This window comes from Crinia signifera, chromosome 6 (genome assembly GCF_055691185.1).
Source record: "Crinia signifera chromosome 6, ASM5569118v1, whole genome shotgun sequence".
NCBI classification, from domain to species: domain Eukaryota; kingdom Metazoa; phylum Chordata; class Amphibia; order Anura; family Myobatrachidae; genus Crinia; species Crinia signifera.
The window spans coordinates 167157100-167178841 of NC_139222.1; the positions used below are offsets into that span (position 1 = coordinate 167157100).

A 21742-nucleotide genomic window follows, 5' to 3' on the forward strand; every position below is an offset into this window, starting at 1 on the left:
TCTCTATTCTTTATGCCTGTCTGTCCCCGTTTCCCTATATTTGATATACCTTGCACTGAGCAGTTTTTTACTTTGAATTCAGAGTATATCTTTTCATTGTTAAACTAATATATTTTTGTTTGATGTACTTACTCTGGTATGTACAGTAATTGTTCAATCGCCACACTGTACAACTTACTTTCCATACTATCTGTAACTTTAATGTTTTATTATTACAAATTGTACATATTAAAACTAATGAAAACTGTTTCAACAAAAAAAAAAAAAAGCCCACTGTCTTCGTTTAACGTGTTCTATACCACGCAGATTCAAAACATGGACAACAAACTGCTAAGGTCACAATTCTCTCCACTGTTGCAATGAACCACATAGTGCCATCCCTTATAACTATCACATGCTTTATTTTATTTCATTATAGGAACAAACCATTATGTATCCCACTTACTTCTCCGGTCTCATGTCTGTCTGAGGAACGGTCACTTTATCCACAAATTTCCCAAAGCCGATTGTGTAATTGGTGGAGAGTGTGCTGACCACATCAGCTGTTAAACAAAACAGAAAAATAGACAAAAGACTTAACACAGCAAATTGCCTCCCCCCCATTATTTCTTCTTTTTTGGGGGGCCAAATTGTAATATATCTTTAGGATGGAGTGGCTTGAGGCTTTACTAAAAAATGAAAAGTTTACTGAGAAGTTATTTGAGTTATATAGAAACCCTGTCAGATGAAAGAGCAGCTAAGGAAGTGTTTCAGAAACACGCTGTGGTATGAAACGCGAGTGTCTATGAAGGACAAACCGATATCGATTGCTACGTATGACATAGAACTAGTTCTTCCTGATACCGTACCCTTTGGTTACGGTTAGAGGTTGTCACTAGATGCGGTCCGAGGCACATATCTGTATTCTCTCCTTCATATTTTGTATTAAATGTTTATAATGAAAGCAAATGCAATGCCATAATATCATTGCTGGAGCTTGCTTATCTTTACTTGTAAAAATCATTCATTGTGTTATGTACAGAGAGATTACGCTATTATTTTATTTTCTGTCCATGCTTCAATAAAATAAAAGATTTAAAAAAGTCAAAATACAATAATAAAAAACAATGGTGTTGTTCGCCATCTCATTTTCTGTACTAATATGTAACAAAATCTTCCCAGTCTTTTGCCACTGGTTACATGTTTCCATTACCCCCTACATGTCCTTTTCTGCCCCCCCCCCCCACACACACACACACACACACATTCTCTTATATCTTCTATTCTTTTAAATCTTTACTCAGTTTTCCATTCTGCTGTTCCATCACAGTTAACAGCAGACTGTGGTTACTGTTCCCATCAGCTCTAGCCATCATTTGTTCTGTTTAGTTATTTTCTGATTACCTGAGAAGTACTGCCTTACCCAAGTTATCCCCCATTTTCTTAAGATTTTCCAAATCATCCGACATTGAGTAGGAGAAGTCCATCAATATGTATAGATCCACAGGCGTATCCAGGGGCTCAAACACACGTAAGTCAAAGGTGTGTTCCTCACCAGCACGCATTCGCATAGACATTCGCTGGGGAAAGACCTGAGTCCTACTAATACCTGTGTTAATTTCTTCTTTCTGCAAATAAATGAATGTATTAGAATAGGGTTCCATCCTTGAGCCATACGGTACAGGCAGTGGCGTAACAATGGCACTGCAGCCCAAGTGGTGGCTTGGGGGAGCCGGTGTTGTGGGAACGCATTGTTTCTACAGATTCTAATGGGTCTGGCTGTCCTTATGGAAAATACTGAAAATGTCCTTCCAAAAATGGCCTACATCTTTGAGGAGACAGATGCTAGAGGTCCTACTGGACAGATGGATAGATGCTAGATGTCTTACTGGGTAGCATATATAGCTACCTGAAAGTTATAGATTCCAGGTAGCGACATATATATGTATGCATATGTGTGGGGGCAGACATTGTTTTCGGAAGTCCGGTGCAAAATGTCTAGTTACTTCACTGGGTACAGGTTATAGTTAGGCTTTGGGCAGGTAGTAAGGTCAAGTATCTACTTTATCTACAATATCTACTTCACTTGCAGGGGTAGAATTACATGTGAAATCTTACATTGCACGGTATGTAGCTCATACTTCAATTGCAAGTGAAATCTTACAATGCGCGGTATGTAGCTCATACTTCACTTGCAGGGGTAGAAGTACAAGTGAAATCTTACATTGCGCTGTATGTAGCTCCATATCTGGAGAGTTATGGTTGCACTACCTGAATTAACCTCATACCAAGGGGGAGACTTAACACAAGCTGGCCATTAATCTATATATTTATTGGGGCAGATGTATTAAGCCTGGCGAAGAGATAAAGGGCCTTATTCTGATCGGTGCGGCCCGATCAGAATATGCGGCCGCAACCGTGCAGGCGAATCCCCGCCTTCCATACGGATCGCCACCTGCCGTCCGTACGCGGATATGTGGCGATCCGCATGAAATTGGACGGGGATACGCCTCCTCCGTCTTGGGAGCAGCCCCTGCATTCGATGGTCGCCGAACATCGAATGCAGGGCCGCACGCTCCACCAGGTCCCGCAACACAAGACCACACGGACACTTGTCCGTGTGAAATCATGTATGGGGGCGGGCAGCTGACATCCGGCGATGTCAGATGCCCGCCCCGTACCCACGCGTCACGGCCTCATTACCATGCATACGCCCCGCGTTTGCATGGGAACGCCCATGAAACGCGGGGCGTATGCATAGGGTAATGAGGCTAAGTAGCCCCTCACGCCCCTCTACGCCCCCTGTGCGACGTATAAAGAATCCGTGCGGCGAAATCGCCTGCACATGCGCAGAGTGACCTCTGCACATGCGCAGACGATCAACATCGGCGGTCCGTCCGCATGCGGGAATATCCGCACAGATCAGAATAAGGCCCAAAGTGGAGATAAAAGTAGAAGGAGATAATGCACCAGCCAATCAACTCCCAACTGTCATAGTTCAAACATAGCTGATTGGCTGCTGCATTATCTCCTTCTACTTTTATCTCCACTTTATCTCTTCGCCAGGCTAAATTCATCTACCCCATTGTCTGATCTGGCTGGTTGGACCGAAAACCTGGTAATGGATGAGCGCAAATAACAGTTGACCATTAGCTTAGAAATCTGGAAAATGGACAAAACCTGTCATTCAGATATTACCAAGTTTTTATTCCAACCAGTCAGATCTGACAATAATTCTGTAGATGTTTGACCAGTTTAAGCTTGAAGGTAGTTAAAGGGGATAGTGGTACTAACCAATCAAGTTCTAACTGTCATTTTACAGCTAATTGGTTGGTACTCCACTTTATCTCTCTCCAAGCTTTGATATATATTCCCTAAAATTCTATAATAGAAACCAGAATTACAGGACAGGGTTTATTCAAGTGTAATGGTGCACTGTTAGCATGTCCTACTATATCTCACCAAGAGGGTTTGGATTTTACTCTCCATGTAAACAATTCCTGCTGCACTGCATCCATACTCAAGAAGATTGTCCCGCAGGTCACAGCGAACACTATGAAAACCCTACGAGAAATAAGAAAGAAAGTACTGAATAATGACCATTCCCTTTATGAGCCACCATGCCTGTTATGAAATAGTAACTAACATTCTTTAACCTTTTGAGTACCAATTTGTCAAACTAGGTGTGGATCTTGCAAAGCAAATAATTTTATTCATCATAATGACCTGTAATGTTTACCTTATATAGGAAACATGATCTTTTTTTTTATGCACCATGTTTTATTTGAATTTATATAACAAATGTGAGTGATGCTGGTATTTTAGCAGATATTTTGCACATTTCTCACAGAGATGTTGGCACTCAAAGGGTTAAAGGAGTAAAAGATGATTGTCACAAAATTACACATTTTTTTTAAATCATTGTTTCACAAAAAATATGAATAATTATGTAAGGAATTTGTTATCACGGCCTCAAGAGAAATAAATGTAGAAAAAAGAATTAACAAGACTTATAACAATTTATTTTTGTAATCCTTATTCTAAAATAAAAAGATAATTTTTCAACACTTGATTTTTATGTCAGTTTATGGTTAAAAACAAAAATGGAAATACAGTAGTAATGGTGCTAAGAGACCTTTTATTTGATGGTTTTAGAGTTAGAGAGTTGCTACACCTACTTAGTGTAATCCAGGTATTTCTGGGAAAGCCCATGCAATAACGATTTTTGGGAATCTGTGCTTACGCTACTTTTTAATTGCTGGTGGGCATCGACGGGGTGTTAACTAATCGTTTTATGGGTGGAGGTGGAGTTTGAGGGGTGCAGCCCAGACAATTGATGAGTGTCCAGACCATTTGGAGGGGCCATGGCGGCTGCGTGATGTCACGTGCATCAACTACGATCCATAAAATGCCCTGCGTCTGGTTTCGCAGCTATGTAGCGCAGCCCTAACATAATAGTGATGCATTTGCAAAATGTTGCAAATGCTTTGTGGGGAGGTACTCGTCGTGTGGGGGGTCTTGGCGCATGGTACTGCTGGCAGTTGTAGTTTTGCAGATATTCACAAAAATACTACTGCCGCTGAATTAGGCTCTATATTAGTATTCGTTCATGCTACCACAATTTGTTATGTAATTTGCCTATGTATTTTCTCTATATTTTAGAAAAACATTATCACACATTGGTCTTTGCAATACTACGTAGGGGAGAAGCAAGCTTTGAAATAACACAATAGCAGCACAATAACACTATCTAAGTCAACGTTTTACTAAACCATGGGGGAAACTTACTAAGCCAAATATGTCTAATAAAATTGTATTTGTACTGCTAATACGTTAATTTTGATTCGTATTCATGGCACATACGTATTTGTATTTACAAATACGAATGTATACACCATGGGTCCTCAAACTGCGGCCCTCCAGATGTGGTGAAACTACAAATCCCAGCATGGCTTGCCACAGTTTTCCTATAAGGGAGTGTTAAAACTGTGGCAAGGCATGCTGGAAATTGTAGTTTCACCACATCTGGAGGGCCGCAGTTTGAGGACCCATGGTATACACCATCGAATATGAATAGGAATCACCATTAAAAAGAATGGTGATTCCTAATTTACTAAGCGCTGTATTGAAAATATGGCCGCTAATTAACGCAATTAGAAGTATACGGCCGCTAATTGCTGGCCAAATACGCCAGGAAAATACACTTTATTTTCCTGGCGTATTTGGCAGAAGCTTCAGTGTGTAACAAAAAAAAAGAAAAATAAATAAATAAAAACGGTGTAACCAGCCCCAGGCTCACAGAGCCGGTCCTGGTTCTAAAAAATCAGGGAAAAATTTGAATAGGGTTACCCTGATTTTTTAAAACTAGCACCAGGCCCAAGGGCCGGTCCTGGTTCCCAAAATGCAGGGGACAAAATGACTAGGGGTCCCCTGTATTTTAAGAACCAGCTCCAGGCCCAACCAGCCAGCAGGGTAATGGCACAGCCGGGGGTCACTTATTATATAAGGTCCCGCGACCAACACATTACCCCCTGACCGGTCAGCCTGGGCAGGGGTCCTGGGGGAGTGGGGACCCTCCCAATGAAAGGGTCACCCCCCCCCCCTCCATCCAGAATTTCCCTTCCCAGGCTGAAGCCTGGGGCTGGCCCCGATGCCCCTGGGATGTGGGCATCGGGCTAATAAATTTTGTAAAAAATAGATTAAAACTACTGTATATTGCTGTGGAACAATGAGTGCCAGCAAGCCGACCCCGCATGTAGGGACTTGGGCCCTTATTCTGAATCGTGCGGCCGGAGCACAAACCAATCCCCGCCCACACTACGGATCGCCACGGCCGTCCGTACACGGACGGCTGGCGATCCGCATGAAAATGGTGGGGCGTACGCCTCCACCATGGTGGGAGCTGCCCCCTGCATTCGATGGTCGTCGACCATCGAAGGCAGGGCCGCACGCCCCAGCAGCTCCCGCAAGCTGAGACCACACGGACAATCGTCCGTGTGATAGCTTGTATGGGGCCGGAGAACTGACATCCGGCGACGTCAGCTTTCCGCCCCCATCACTGGCGTCATACCCTCATTACCATGCATACGCCCCGCGTTTGCATGGGAACGCCCATGAAACGCGGGGCGTATGCATAGGGAAATGAGGGTATGAAGCCCCTCACGCCCCTATACGCCCCCTTTGCGGCGGACGAAATACGTCTGCGGCGAATTGGGCTGCACATGCGCAGATTGACCTCTGCGCATGTGCAGACTGAAAACATCGGCGGTACGGCCGCACGCGGGCCGTACCGCTCGATTCAGAATAAGGGCCATGGAGAGCCACAAGTCCCAGCATGCGGGGCATTAAAGGGCCTGCTGGAACTTGTAGTTCCACAGAAATACAAATAGTTAAATAAACACACAGACACACAAGAAAAAAAAACTATTACATACAAAGCCCACTCATACAGATACTTACCTATCTTGAGCCCGTAGGTAGCCCTCCGTCTGTCCATCGGTGCATCCTGAAGAAATCCATAGGGGTACCTGTGGAAGCAAATTATACTTACAAGTGTCCTCCAGCGTAAATCTCGTCCTCTTCATTCCAAGTAGCATCCAGGGTCTTGGCAAAACAAAAAACGCTAACCCGATCCATGCCAAACTGACAGGATGAGACGCAGGATGTTTGTTTACATCCTGCGGCTCCTCCTCCCGAATGCCGATATTGGCCACCTAGCTGCTCCTGATTGGCCGCTAGGCACACACTGCACCCATTATAAATACCCCGCTGGATGTATCTCAATACAGAGTGCTAATTATTTGGACTGGTTTGAGGTATATATATATATATATATATATATATATATATATATCTCCAGATCTCCAGTGAGAGAGCAGGAAGGGGGTCTTGAAAAAGGTCCTGTATTGGACTGAAACGTTGACCTGTACCCACTATAATGCACTAATATACTGGTGAGAATAAATTAAGCTTCAAGCAAGTCCAGTGAGTGTCTCCATTTTTCTCTACATATATATATATATATATATATATATATATATATACATATATATATATATATATATATATATATACATATATATATATATATATATATATATATATTCCAAATCCCCAGGTGTAGGGACAAATGACGGCACCCAAGAGATTTTTTAAACAGCACAAGGTGTATTCACATGGGCAGGTAACAGGTAACGTTTCGGGGGACAAACCCCTTCCTCAGACCCTATATATATATATATATATATATGGAAAAGAGAAGTGTAGAGGTGCGCTGATTTCACCCAAATTGCATACACAATGGTAGAACAATATAAAAAAAAAATATTTTGTACAATGGTATAAAAACAATTGGTTCTCACACAAATAATTGTGTCACATTTAATCCGATGTTTGATACCACTTTTGACAAGTATGCTTCTTGAAAGACCCTACGCGTTTCGTCCCGGAGAGACTTCTTCAGGGGTAACAAGGTATCGATCAGTGTTCAATCTTAATTGATAGATGGACCAAAAAAGAGTCAGCCCCCTTGAAGGGGTTTTGGCTATCTGAGTATCCTCAGCTTGGGGGATAGATAGAAAATTCTGACTGATATCTTCACCAGATATGTATTCCGCAAATAGGTATGGTGTGTCCCATCAGTCATAGTGCGAGTATATACAGGTGAAACCTACATCAGCGCACCTCTACACTTCTCTTTTCCCTATGTCTATTTCATACCTCTATTAACAGCGAGGTATTTAGAGGCGCAGCTAAACTCACAGCGCAGAAAAGGTCACAACCCCCCATCTCTTGATATATATATATATATATATATATATATTTTTTTTTTCATTTGAAGATCTTTTGACAGTATTAATGTAAGAGCATTTTACCTCATCTGTGCAATACGAACATTCCTTGTCCACACGAATACATTCCGTGCAGGTCTTTGCTCTGGAGGCCATGCATTGATTAACTGTGGAGACCAAGATAAATAGATTAAAAGGATGAAGTACATGACAAGAAACATACACATTTAACATAGAAACCTAGAATTTGATGGCAGATAAGAACTATTTGGCCCCTATTTTAACCATATTGTTACCTCAAAATCTATTTGATCTTTATTTATTTTTAAGGATATCCTTATGTCTATCCCATGCATGTTTAAATTGCTCTACTGTCTAAGCCTCTACCACCATCTACCATCTGATGGGAGGTTATTCCACTTATCCACTACCCTTTCTGTGAAGTAATGTTTTCTCAGATTTCTCCTGAATCTACCTCCATTGAATGTCAGTGCATGCCCTCATGCTTTAATATGTCTCTTCATTTGAAGAATGTTTACATACTGGACCTTATTAAAACCCTTGATATATTTGAAATTTTCTATCATGTCCCCCCCCCCCTACCCTTTCCCTTCTATGCTCCCCTTTCCCTTCTCTGCTCCAAACTATACATATTGTAGGTAGGGTTGCCACCTCTCCCGGATTTGGTGGCAACCCTCCAGGAGGGAATACGGGTGACTGGAAAAGCCTGGATACTGACAGCCTCCCTATGCGGCACTGCCGCTGCCCGATAGGGCTAGCTGCTGCAGTAAAGCTCCGGGTCACAGCTGGGAGTGACTGTCATTGGACACGTGTGGGGAAGCCAGGAGGTTATCGGGCTATGAGTATAAATTTGCGTTCTGGCTGCTGCGGTATGCTCTGGGTTACGACCATTGGTGACTTTCATTGGGCGCGAAGGGGGGATCCGGAAGGGTATGTTGGCTGTATGTATAGTGGGAAGTGAGGGAAGGCGAGTGAGGGAAGGCAAGCAGAAGCAGTCAAATCAAGAAACAGAATGACAGACATCTGAAAACGCAAAAGAGAAGGTGTGAATCAACAGGCATTAATTGACAAGAGTCCCTCAAAATAACTTGTGTCACCACAATCCTTCCATTATTAGCTGCTTAACAAAAACAGTAAAAGCCTCACAAACAGTACATGTGATGGACACCCTGCAGGTGTCATAGCTTCCTTCTTTGTATTTCTCTCTTGCATATGAAAACCACATGAATATCAACATATAATTTCTGACAGTACATGTCCTCAACTTGTGTTACTGTATATACTACAATAATCCAAGTTTCTTACCCTTGTTTTCAGAAAACCACAATAGATAATCAGTGTCTGCCTGATAACCATTACTGAAATAAGACCAAATAGCAGCATGTCATGTGACACACTGTTACCAACCGATTTTTTTTTTAAATGACTATAGACTAGAACTATAGACTATCGATGGTATGCAATCCAGGATCATGGCTCTCAATCCCTCCCAATAGCTGTGATCCTAGCACGTTTTCTATTTGCCAGACAGCAAAAGGGGGCATGGCTGCAAAATGGCCATGATGTCGATCTACATTCGGAATCGCGACAATCTATGGCCGATATTGGCAGAACATACCCGACCGCTTTTAAAGTCAAGCTCATTCTGCCATGAACCCTCTTTAATGCTGTTGGTAAAGACAGAATTGAATAGGGCCCCTCCGCTAATTCCCCTGTGGGAAATAGTGGGGGACAATTGCACTGATGGACTGGGAAATTCAGATTTTGAATAGCCCCAACTTTTTTTTTCATGACCCATGTCCACTTTTTTTGTGGGACTGTCACTGATATAAATGAGAATGGAGAGTTCTGTGTTCGGGTGATGCATCCAGCCAGAGGTAAGTGATTATGGGCAAAACGAGATGATGAGATATAGTACCCATTGCAAACATTGTTAGAAAGGTAAATGACCCTGTACCAGTTAATGCAGGGGGCCTTTTTTCATTTCCTGATTAATGTATTATATGTTTACATCCGTGACGATTTTATGGTTACATCCGTTACGCATACATTCCTTTAAATATTGTCAAGGTAATAAGAAAAACTTTCCTGAAAATTTTACTAATACAATCTGTGTGGTGTATGCTTTATTGTTAAAAAGCATGGAATAAATATTTGATGTAGTTTCAGAGAAATCAGACATGTATTTTATTTTTTAGAAATTACCATGTCCTATCCTGGTTACATCTGTTACATTTAAGCAATGAATTGATTTATAGCAGACAACAATGGTGAGGCTTGTTCACACTTCATATTTTTATTCAGCAGTTGTAGATACAATTGTGGTAAAATTTGCTTCTTTGTGTGCATTTTAAATTTGTAGCAATCTAGGTGTTTACCACAAATATTGTATCTGAGAGTTACATCGATGGAATTGCCTTTATAGTTAATAACTGCCCATTCTTAAATGAGACTGAGGGGCAGCAGTTCCACGCTATCACTTTTACGGGAAGCTGGACAGATGATCAGGCCCAGGAGGGTTACCAGAGGTGGGTCTGGGTAAGTTCCCCTCCAGGAATCCAGGTGGACAGGCAGGCCATAAAACCCATTGCTAGGTGCTGTACTGCTACAGCTATGCTTACAGCCTCTGAGCCCCTCAGTACCTTGGGGCTCCTCACAATATTGAGTCTGGTAGGTGTATTTCCTTTAACCTACCCCCTGGCCTGGGATAATCTAGGTACAAACACATCATATGTTACAAGTATATTATTCAGTTCAGACTAGTAATATGCACTAGTGTCACGTGGGACAGGTACTTAGTTCCTGGGCCCAGGCTTCTCTGTGGGCTTGCTGGAATGGTAGAACAACACCCCCTCGGTGCACAGTATTGCAATTAAGCCATGGAAAAATGTATATTTTGTATAGCTACTGTCCACCATTCCAGATATACTTTACATACAGTTCTCTATTAGTAAATCCTCTAGTAGGCACTCACAACCAGGCAATACTATTTCACCTAATGACCACTACCCTTCTAATTATAGTGAAACCCTGTAAAGCCAGTGGTTGTTATTAAACACCACTACACCACTTTTGAAAAGAACTCCTTTCATTCAATGAGGAAATCATTCTGGAAACCGGAGTAGCACAATGTGTCCTGGGTGAAAGTAATCATGTTGGCAAATCATTTTGTGTTTGGATTTAAATAGCCTATCTGGCGACTCAAATACAGAACTTAAACATATAAACAGGCACTTGCAGCTTCAGAAGACACACAGTTTCACTGGCTAATAGAGGTGGGATGCAGCTTTCCCCCTAATAATTTGATTCTAAAGCTGGTCTCCTATTAGACCTAAAAGACATAGCTTCCCGATGTTGCACTCTCTCCCTGGGCAACAAAACAAAAGCAATACACCCAGCTTGGCAGACTACCAGCCATTCCTATCAACTCTAAAGCTATTAAATTGGCTCTGCTCTCAATCAGTTAGAATACATTAGTATACATGTTAGAATACATTATAAAAACCTAGATTTACATGCTTTATCCTTATGTGCCAAGAGGTTTTATGGGCCCTGGTAAAAATTTGGGGCCATGGCCTAATTGTCAGAGGCTTGGCCACTCCACCATAGCAGAAGATAGAGTAAAAAAAAGTCTGTGTACAGCTGTTAAACAGGGGTGCACCTTGGGCCCCTCAGCCAGGGGCAATATGAGAGGGAGAGCATGATCAGTGATATCTATCCCCCTTCCACTAGCCCCAACCTGCACACCAACAGGCAGAGGCTCAGCAGCAGGCCCTCTGCAGCACAGCACAGCACACTACAACATGTGCTGTGCACAGGCCCGGCGACAGGGGGGTCAAGGGGGTCAGCTGACCTGGGCCCGCCAAAACAGGCCCCTCTACCCACTTAGTCATCATGCCGCTCAGCCCCCAAATCTCCCCCCTCAGATGGCTAGCCAACAGCCTGGCTGCCCTGATCGGTGGGTGGGCAGGGCTACACGGAACCAGATGGAGCAGAGCTAGAGGGGACCCAGCAGTGGTGGAGCTACAGGCGGCTGCTTCTGCTTTTTTTCTGAGCATGAGGGAGAGGAGAGGCTGCTGTATTCCAGGCTGCCCAGCCATCCTGCCCAATCTGCAGGTAAAACTTTTTAGGGTAAGGCTGGGGGGAGGTAAGGGTTATGCCGTAGGGTACGAGGGTTAAACACTAGCAGGGAAGTGCAGAACTAGACTGCAGGGGTCTGGATAGAGGGTTAGGAAGTGTGTCAGCATTAGAGCGCAGGCTGCAGGGTGAGGGAGTGTAGGCCGCAGAGTAAGGGTGTGCATCAGTGTGATAGAGCGCAGGCCATGGGTTGAGGTAGTATGTCAGTGTGATGGAACGCAGGCCCCAGGGTGAGGGAGTGCTTCAATGTGATAGAGCCTGGGCGGTGAGGTGAGGGAGCACAGGCCACAGCATGGGAGTGATGCGGTGGACCAGGGCACCCACCAGACCACTCCATCAGACCTGGGGCAGGGTAATTAGTACCCGCTCCCCCCTCTGGGTGGCCATGTTCAGAGCATATGAAACCATCTGAAGGAAACATAATTTGCAACTTTCTTCAACTACAGACTAAGGTGGAGATTCTCTAAGTGAAAAATGCTGTAAAAACATCGTTATCTGGGTTTTTACCGCATTTTGGGATGCTGTAAGCATCCCCCGCCGGGTTACCGCGGCGGGGGGCATCGCCAGATTTTTCAATGGGCTTCTATCGCAACCGCCCGGCGCCCCGCACCGACCCCCGCCGCCCCGCATCGCCCCCTCACCTGTGTCCGGGCAGCACAGCGCAGTGCTGCCCGGACCTGTGACCTCCTCCCTGCACTGATCCTCTTCCGGGTGCAGGGAGGAGGAGAGCCCGGCGCAGCAGCAGCGCCGGGTGTGTGAGGGAGGGGAGAGCCGCCGGGACCTGCTGGGACCTGGCGACTCTCACCGCAAAGGACAGCTCTTAACGCAAGAGCTGTCCTTTGCCTTAATTATCGCATATGTTACAGCATATGCGATAATTAAATATGCGATGGGCGGCGAAGGGGGGCGGAGATTCTTAGAGAATCTCCCCCTATGGGTTCTGTGTACTAAGCCTTGGATAAAGAGGACAGAGGGCAATCAGCTCCTAGCTGCCATGTTACAGTCTGGGTTTGAAAGATGACCATTAGGAGCTGGTTGGTTGGTACTTTATCTCATCACTTTATCTCTCTCCAAGTCTTAGTATATAGAACCCTATATTTTGAATATGGGGAAGTGGACAGACCTTTTTAAGGCTCCATATAAGCTGATGATTAAGTCTCAAACAGTTGAGTTGCTTGAACTAATATGATGTCTGGGGATAGGTCTAGGCCGGGTTAAGGCATTTTGGTTAGATGCAGTGTTTCACAAACCTGATCCCCTAAGCGCTCTACCATATCTATTCTTAAGCACAGATGATGTAATTAGTACATTGGTCAGTTTGGTTTCTCCATCTGTGCTCAAACATGTATATCCTTCAAACTTGTGGCCTGATGCAGCATCATTTGGTCCGCAGCGGGTACCGATGGTGGGGCTCTGCGCATGCGTATTGATAGTATCACAGTCACAGTCGCCGAGATGTACGCACAGAGGGGGCTGGAGCAAGGGGATGCCCAGGATTTCCTGGCCGTGACCAGAAAAATTGTGGGTGTGCCCAGAAAAATGCTGGGCCTCCCCATGTGAACGCAGATGGGCGCCTGATGTCAAATATCGCGAGGTGTTAGTATGCTTGAGCATTGTTTGGAAACCCTGGGTTAGGGGATTGGTTAGGTTATCATTTATTTTTTTATTTTGCTCCAGAAATCTTGGGATCACCTGATTGAGATGGATCACAGTAGCTTGTTTCAGACAATAAACCCAATAAACCTTTGTTTTTAAATATGTCTAATTTGGCTTTTTACAACTGTATGGTTTAAAAGATAATACACAGTCAAATACATTATCTAGCATTCATATTACATTTATAATGCATTGTTCTTTTCTTTTTTTTTTTTTTAGTTTGTATTCTAAATCAGTGTTAGTTAATATACATGAGCACATACTTGCCTACCTGACCCTCTCCATGCCGGAGAAAATGCTCTGTTCCTGGACTTCCCTGGTAATGTAGGATTGCCATCACCTGTGGGGAGCTAGGTAATTGATAAGAAAGGTTTCACCACAGGTGATGGCAATCATACATTACCAGGGAAGTCCAGGAACAGAGCATTTTCTCCCGCATGGAGAGGGTCAGGTAGGCAAGTATGCATGAGCATGAGAGCTGACCTATAGGAGAGAGACAAAGTTTTGATTTAAATGGAAGTAAGCAAGCATTTGTTATTTTCAGGTGCAAATACAATAAGCAAACAATGCAGGTAAAGCACTTACTCTTAACGCTGGTGGTGACGGAGATACTCAGAAGAAGCAGCAGAGCTCCCAGAGTGCGAGGGAAGGACATCTCCCCACCTGCAAGATAAATAAACTCTTCACAATGTATACTACCTTAAAGAACACAAAATAAAGCCCCATAAGACAGGTGTGCACAGTCACAAGCAAACCAAAATTAAACCAACATATCGGAGGAGATGATTCAAACCATGGAGAGGGATAAAGTAGCAATCACCCAGCTCCTAATTACAATTTTCAAATAAAGTCTGTATCATGATAGTTAGGAGCTGATGGGCCAAGACTTTATCTCCATCCACTAAATACTTGGAACCATGAATAATTGGTTTGATAGATAGATAGTGATATAACTATATGCTCCCGACAGTGCTCACATATAGGGCCTTAGCTCACACACTTTGTTATGCCTGATTCAAAGGCGTAACTACCATAGGTGCAAGGGTGCAGCGACTATGGGGCCCATCTTTACAGTCTTACTTATATGTGCTACATTTATTACTATCAGTTGCTAAATAGGGGGCCCTTACAAACTTTTGCTATGGGGCCTACGAATGTCAAGTTACACCCCCAGCCTGATTATTTCATTTGGACCAACTCTGAGCTTATGTTATGGTTCTTCGGACATTGCCAGTAAGCATTTCAATACATGAATCAATTCAGGTATTTTTCACCTTAAAACCGGGTAATTTTACCAGCTTTTAGTGTGTATATGTTCACCCCTAAAATAGAATGGGGAAAGTGTAGACCACAGTTCTTAGACCAAAGGTACTGTAATAAACACATTTGTTATAGCCCTTCTGGGGGGAAGAGAGAGGTTTACTGTTGAAAGTCAGTGTATTTGGAGAACTCTATTCATAAAAGCTCTAATTCATTGAGAAGATCTGTGTTGCTTCATAAAGCACAAGAATGTATTCACTACTGGAACCGGTCCATTCGATGGTTAATATTTCATTTCATTCAGGACTAAATGTTCCCCACCAAATTACTGCACTTCCTCCAATACCTCCATAGCTGTCTACTGTCCCAATCACCGGCCGCTGCATCCTAACTGTATAAAATAAACTCAGCACATTCATTCATTCATTCATTCATTCATATTATGTTATTGATTATTACTATACATGTATTTGTGTAGTAAGCAGAGTACCAGCCTAACACCCCTGCAGCCCTAGGAGTATATGCAGCCCGGCCATATATACATCTGGCCTGATTATTTAGCTCAGCAAAACAAAGCATTTTTATCACCTTATTATATATGAAGAGAAAAATCTTTGCATTATAACTACACTAATGGCAATCTCCTTCTAATTTGTTTTTCTAAAATTAAAAAAAGTCTTAATTATTAATAAAGTATATACTTTATTTATTTAAAGTATATACAATAAAAATTGCCTTTTTTAAAACAAATATTACCATATTGATATTTTAAAAAAAGTAATATACTCAATATAATACAAATAAATTAACAGACCTAGAGCAGGGTTGCCGACTTTATTATTCTCCTGGAGAGGAGAGTTTCAGCAGCCGCTCAGGGGGCGGGGCTTAAGAGTTACATCAATAAGCCACGCCCCCATGATGTTAAACCAGCGAATTCACGGATCTCTGTGGAGGGGGTAGTGCTAAAATGACACGATTGTGTCATTTTAGCTACGCCCCCTCCCCTGAGACTCGAGGATTGTGGCATTTTAATGCCGCGATCCGGGGGACAGCGGGGGGTTGCCCACCCTTCCGGGGGGCCAGGAGGGGGACCCGATTTTCGGGAGACTCCCGAAAATTCCGGGAGGGTCGGCAACCCTGACCTAGACAATTTTGGCCTGAGTGCGAAGGTCTGCAGTATATATGAACTAACTTTGGCTCCTAATATGTTGATAAAATAATAATTCATATTACTGGTTAATTTAAGGTGTAAGTTTTATCTATTTATTATCTTCATGAAGTGTTTTAAGAGCTCGTCTTACCAGTCTAGTTGTGTTTGGAAAAGAACTCATAAATATCCAAACATATGGTGCTCATACACATGCGATTGCATGCAATGCGACATCGCAATGTGATGTTCCATTGCATCCCATTGCATCTTATGGTGCCTAAAGTGCCCTCTTCCAGCACCCGACGTCGCATGCCATCTGTGACGACACATCGGGTGCTGGGAGAGGGCTGGCGGTGGGCAGCAGAGTAGCGTAGCACTGTGAAGGAGCAATGACATTCGGCGGGGGTCAGCGGTGGTGGCAGAATTTGAAAAAAATAAACAGTTTAAAACACTGGGCAGACCTGTGATTGGCCGAGAGAGCTTTATGAGCATTCATGAGCGATCATATATCTATTGATGCTACATTTGACTGGCGGGCAGTATGGGCAGTCATAGAAAGTATTTTTTTTTATCCATATCTTTGGCCTAGAAAAGTGCTATACTGTACATGATAAGGGTTTAGGAAATATAAACAGTATAAAGTGGTTTTCCACAAAAGAAATGTTCCAACAAAAAGTATTTGTTTTTGATGCAGATGATAGTAACAATAGCATACATTGTGTTCTGTATGTTTCGTAGTCTGTAAACAAGTTAAAAGCTGAATCTAACTTCACACTGAACAGCTACTGCCTTATGTAACACTGCACCGTAGACTATTACTACACTTTAACCAACCCTAGTGCTGTAACTAGGCATGGCCGAGAAAGGGGATGGAGCAAGTATTACCTGACTCCAGCAGCTGCAGAAGACTCTGAAGGGGGAAAGGCCTAACGCCGAAGCATGCGCGCCCCCATCACATTCTTCTGCAGCTGCTGGAGTCAGGTACGTCAGGTACTTACTTACTCTATCCCCTCTTTCTTCCTCCCCCCTCTCTCTCTCTCTCTCTCCCCTTCAATACCTAGCATAATGTGTAATGGTGTAATGTATAACGTGGGCTCTACCTAGTACCTACTGTAGCATAACGTTTAATGATGGGAGCTCTCCCTGGCATAACGTGCAATGGGGGCTCTCTCTGGTATAATATGTAATGGGGCTTTACCTGGCGTAACGTGTAATGTAGGCTATACCTGGCGTAATCTGTAACAGGGCTCTATCTGGCATAACGTGCAATGGGGGATCTTACCATTGTAACAGGAATAATACACATATATTAAGATATCAGCTGTTATCCATTTTGTTGTGTACTGCTCTCATCTCTGTCCTGCATTATGTCAGCACATTCTGGGGCATTGGTATATGCTTACCGAGTAAGCGCAAGTACTTATGATCAATCAGAACTATTCACTGGTTTTTATACCATGACAGCCTTAATTATACCATTTTGCTCCAGGAGCATATTTATAACATCCAGCATTTTTTTTATGTGGTTGAGATAAGAAAATATTTTGTTAGTAATTGCGATGTGGTAAAGTCCCACTAGCAATTATCATTTGGATGCCGGACAGATCTGGCATACCTAATGCACATATGGGGACTGATGGAGGGGGTCCCTCTGTGAAAAAATCTGTGTCATAGTCAATGTTCCCTCTAATTTTACGAAGGCTGTGTGCGGCAAAAGATTTTGGCTGTGCAACTTTGGAAGGAAATTTTAATTTTTGTGCGTCACTTATATATATAACTGGAAAATGACATTCAGCATTTGTGTTAACTTTACTTCAAAATTATATTAAACATTCAAAACACAGCACGCAATGTAGTTAATGGGTGAAACACACATTAATTGAGTCCACAACTGCAAAAAGGGACCACTGCTGCTTTGTGCGCTCTGTTGTAATGTCTGTGCGCATGCTCGTCGAGTTGTGTGCGCGCGCACATGCGCACAGCTTAGCGGGAACACTGGTCATAGTAGCCCATAGTTCACTATGGGCCATATTTGCCTACTTTTGAAAAAAGCGTTTCAGGGAGATTGTGAAAGCCATACCTATGAGTGTGGCAGTAAAGTGGACCTGTAGTGCTCCGCCTGAGAGAGGTCTCTACAAAAGGTCGACATACAAAAGGTCGACATGGGCAAGGGTCAACATGAGTTATTCATTTAATTAATTAACTTTTTTTTTATCTGACTTGTTCATACCTCACCATCCCAGTGGGCATAGTGGGGGAATAAAATAGTGCGCCGAGTGCAGCAATCTATGCGAGAGGACGTGTTATACTTATACGGTGTACATATCGACCTATGTCGACATAGACACAAAAATCTAATTTAAAAACCTTTTTTTCATGTTGATATTTCCCATGTCAACCTTTTTGTCCATGTCAACATTTGGCCAATGTCGACCATTTTCACGTGTCAACCTTTGGCATGTGTCGATCTTTTGCCTATCGACCATTAGTGGTTGGCCTATTGACTGTTGCCCAATTGCCTGTTGACCCTATGACCCATACCCATTTCTTGCTCCGCCAGGATAAGTACGGCAGACAATATTTGTTTATCCTGATAATGGCTCCGGCTCTCATTCCTTTATCTCCTCTGAGCCTGGGATATTTCCCTGTCCTGGGGCTTCTCTCAAACTCAGATACCATCAGTAGGCTTATTACTGCAAATACCCCTTTACAACATTGACTGTATACAAATACTGGTTTAACTAGATTGGTTATCTTTACAGAAGCAATATGTTTAATCTATCTTGGTGGAGATCACGTTTAAATGTTTACATAATTAGGTGAAAATGTATTACTTCCTATGGTTATCTCTACAAATATATAAGGCTGTGTCTTTGTTGGTCTGTTTTAGACCATATTCCCCAGTGCCCATTATATTGTGGCTAGACTTAAGTTGGTGATTCTAGGATATTAACTGTGTGACTGTTAAGCTGTTCTCTAGCACTAGCCCTGTTTTCTTACTTAAGCAAGCTTATCTTTAAGGCCCATACACATGTTGATATTTGTGCTTAGCGATGTGTGCTAAGCGATTTAGGGAAGGCGACTACCCTTGAACTTGGCAGTGTCTAAATCGCCAATACACACATAATGATGCGTGCTAAGCGATGAAAAAAAACATGCTAGGTGATCTAACTAGAAATGTAATAATCAGGTAATATATACAATTAATTGCCGTAATGTCTACTTGGCGTAATGTGCCTCTGCCCACTCATTTCTTCTTCTACAATTTGTGGCTCTGCTCCTATACACCTATACCTGCCTTCATCCTCAACGATTTCTCTGCCCCTTCATCATCTATGTCTTTACCCCTTCACCACTTGTGCCTCCACCCCTCCATCCATGAGTAGTGCGGATGAGCCTTGTAAAGGATGTGGAGATCATGTCTGTGTCTGGGAAATGGCGATTGGGGGGTGTCACTATTTCACACTCCTTATTAAGACCTGGCACACATATGCAGCCACCCATGAACTACATCACTGTAGTGAGTAGGCATATGCCCAGAGTAGTCCTTCCTATCTCCAGTATCAGATGTGTCCCTCTCCCTGATCCTACACACAGCTGAGTGCTTTTTTACTACTCCTCCAACCCTCAGAACTATCCCTCCTTACCCCTTATCCTGCCTCTCTCTAGGATAGATTGTAGTTCCAAGTGGTTTCAAGGCCCTTTGACGTCACATCCATGTGACCAGCAACGGCAAGGGCAAGGACAATAACACCCGGCCTAAAATGTGGCAAGCAAATCAACATGTATGTCACATCAGATGTCCTTTAGTCCACTTGAATTCAGACTCAATCCAACCTCTATACTTCTTCACTAGAGTTGTTATATATGGTGTAGTGATGCAGTGTCATTGGGGGAGTTAGTGCAGTTATGTAGAACAGCTAGGTAGTGTGAGGTAGTGTGAGGTAGTGCAGTGATGAAGTATAGGTATGAGAAGGGATTGCAGTGACATAGGGCCTGATTCAGGTGGACAGCACCATGGTGCACTGCAGGTGGGGCAGATGTAACATGTGCAGAGAGTTAGATTTAGGTGGGGTGGGTTCAAACGGATTCAGTATTGAATCCCGGCGGTCGGGATCCCGGCGTTCAGAATCCCGACGCCGGAATCCCGACAGCCGAAATGCCGACAAGGGGGGGACGTTGATCGCCCCCCCTTGTGGGCTCGCTGCGCTCGCCACGCAGCGGGCCCGGTGCCTCGCTGTGCTCGGCACACTAATTTAAACTCCCTCCAGGGGTGTCGTGGACACCCACGGAGGGAGAATGTGTCGGCATTTCGGCGGTCGGGATTCCGGCGTCGGGATTCTGAACGCCGGGATCCCGACCGCCGGGATTGTAACTGCATCCCGTTCAAACTGAAATCTAAATTGCAGTGTAAGAATAAAGCAGCCAGTATTTACCCTTGCAATAGAAACAAAATAACTAACCCAAATCTAAATCTCTCTGCACATGTTACGTCTGCCCCACCTGCAGTGCAGCATGGTTTTGTACATCTGCAAATGTTCTAGCCTTGTTAACAGGTCTGAATCAGGCCCTTAGTGTGCAGATGCATTGCAGTGATATAGTGCTGGGATGTAGTGATATATAAAGGGCCTGATTCAGAAGTGTACGCTGGAGTCATATTGTGGATGCATCCTGATGGTAACTGCATAAAGACACAGATTGAAATTACATGCAATTAAGGGAGGGGGGCCGGGCCCCAAACTCATATCTTGCTTAGGGCACCATGAGGTCTAAATCTGCCTCTGGGCCGACAAGTTACCAGTGTGTTGGCCATTTAAGGAGGAGGAGAGCGCAATTTCTGATGGAGAGGGCTAATTCTCAATGTCAGTATTTATGCCAGGGTTGCCTACTTTTAAAATCTCCTGTCCGGGAGAAGCCTGAGCAGTGCTGTGCATGGAAAGAGGGATCAGGAATTGGAAGAAAGGACTGTTAATAAGAACCATCACTTCTGGATAGGACCTTCCCCTTTAGGCTACACCCCTTGTTGTAGGTCAACACCTGATGTTCCACTTTCCAGTGGTGCACACAAAAGAATGCCCCCCTCTCCTGTCGTGGTGTTCTCCCTGTCATTTTGTTCTGGATACGCCCCTGACAGGCTTTGTCTCTCTATAGCCTTCTGCAGTTCACAAAGTTTCACACTGCTGACATTCAGTCCCGGGTGACATTCAGGGTGACATTTAATAGGGAGTGATTCTCTGTTTTTGGCGGGGTTTTTTCGCACTTTTTTCATAAATCGCCAACTTAATGGAATGCGAATTGTGGCAAAAAAAACACACTTTTTGCCGCGAATTTGCATCTCATTAAATGTGCGAATTCACAGAAAAAATGCGAGTTTCTAAAAAAATGCGATATAGTGCGATTGAAAAAAAATCGCACTTCACTAAATCTCGCCCTCAGTCTCCAAGGCTTAGTACATAGACCTCCTAAGTCTATTGTTTATGAAAATCAATGTTGTACTTACAGGGCTAAAACATTTACATCATAATTTATTATTGTTTATTTGAATCGGCAGTACCCAATTACAGAGTACATAAATGAAGAAGCAAAACAGAAAACAGTGACTTAAGGGGTATACACATGAGGCGATTTAAGGCTCTATTTCTAACTAGATCGCTTAGAAATGAGGCACGGATCGCTACATGTGTGCACCCTATAGCAATGGTGATTCACGGAAACCGCAAATCACCTCACCTATCAGCATAGGCAAAAC

The 21742-nt window shown here is 43.4% G+C and overlaps 1 protein-coding gene across 3 annotated transcripts in view; it reads right to left on the reverse strand.

The window, feature by feature from the left end:
* ITGB4 (integrin subunit beta 4) overlaps window positions 1–21742 on the reverse strand; it is an 80639-nt gene that overhangs the window by 48109 nt on the left and 10788 nt on the right. For all 3 annotated transcript variants that reach the window (XM_083147982.1, XM_083147980.1, XM_083147981.1), the window contains exons 2-6: window positions 14169–14246; window positions 7854–7936; window positions 3442–3543; window positions 1403–1607; window positions 446–542 (exon numbers count right to left, since the gene is read on the reverse strand). In XM_083147982.1, the coding sequence (XP_083004108.1) occupies window positions 446–542; window positions 1403–1607; window positions 3442–3543; window positions 7854–7936; window positions 14169–14238 (557 nt within the window). In that variant the 5' untranslated portion in view covers window positions 14239–14246. The remainder of the gene's footprint in view (window positions 1–445; window positions 543–1402; window positions 1608–3441; window positions 3544–7853; window positions 7937–14168; window positions 14247–21742) is intronic.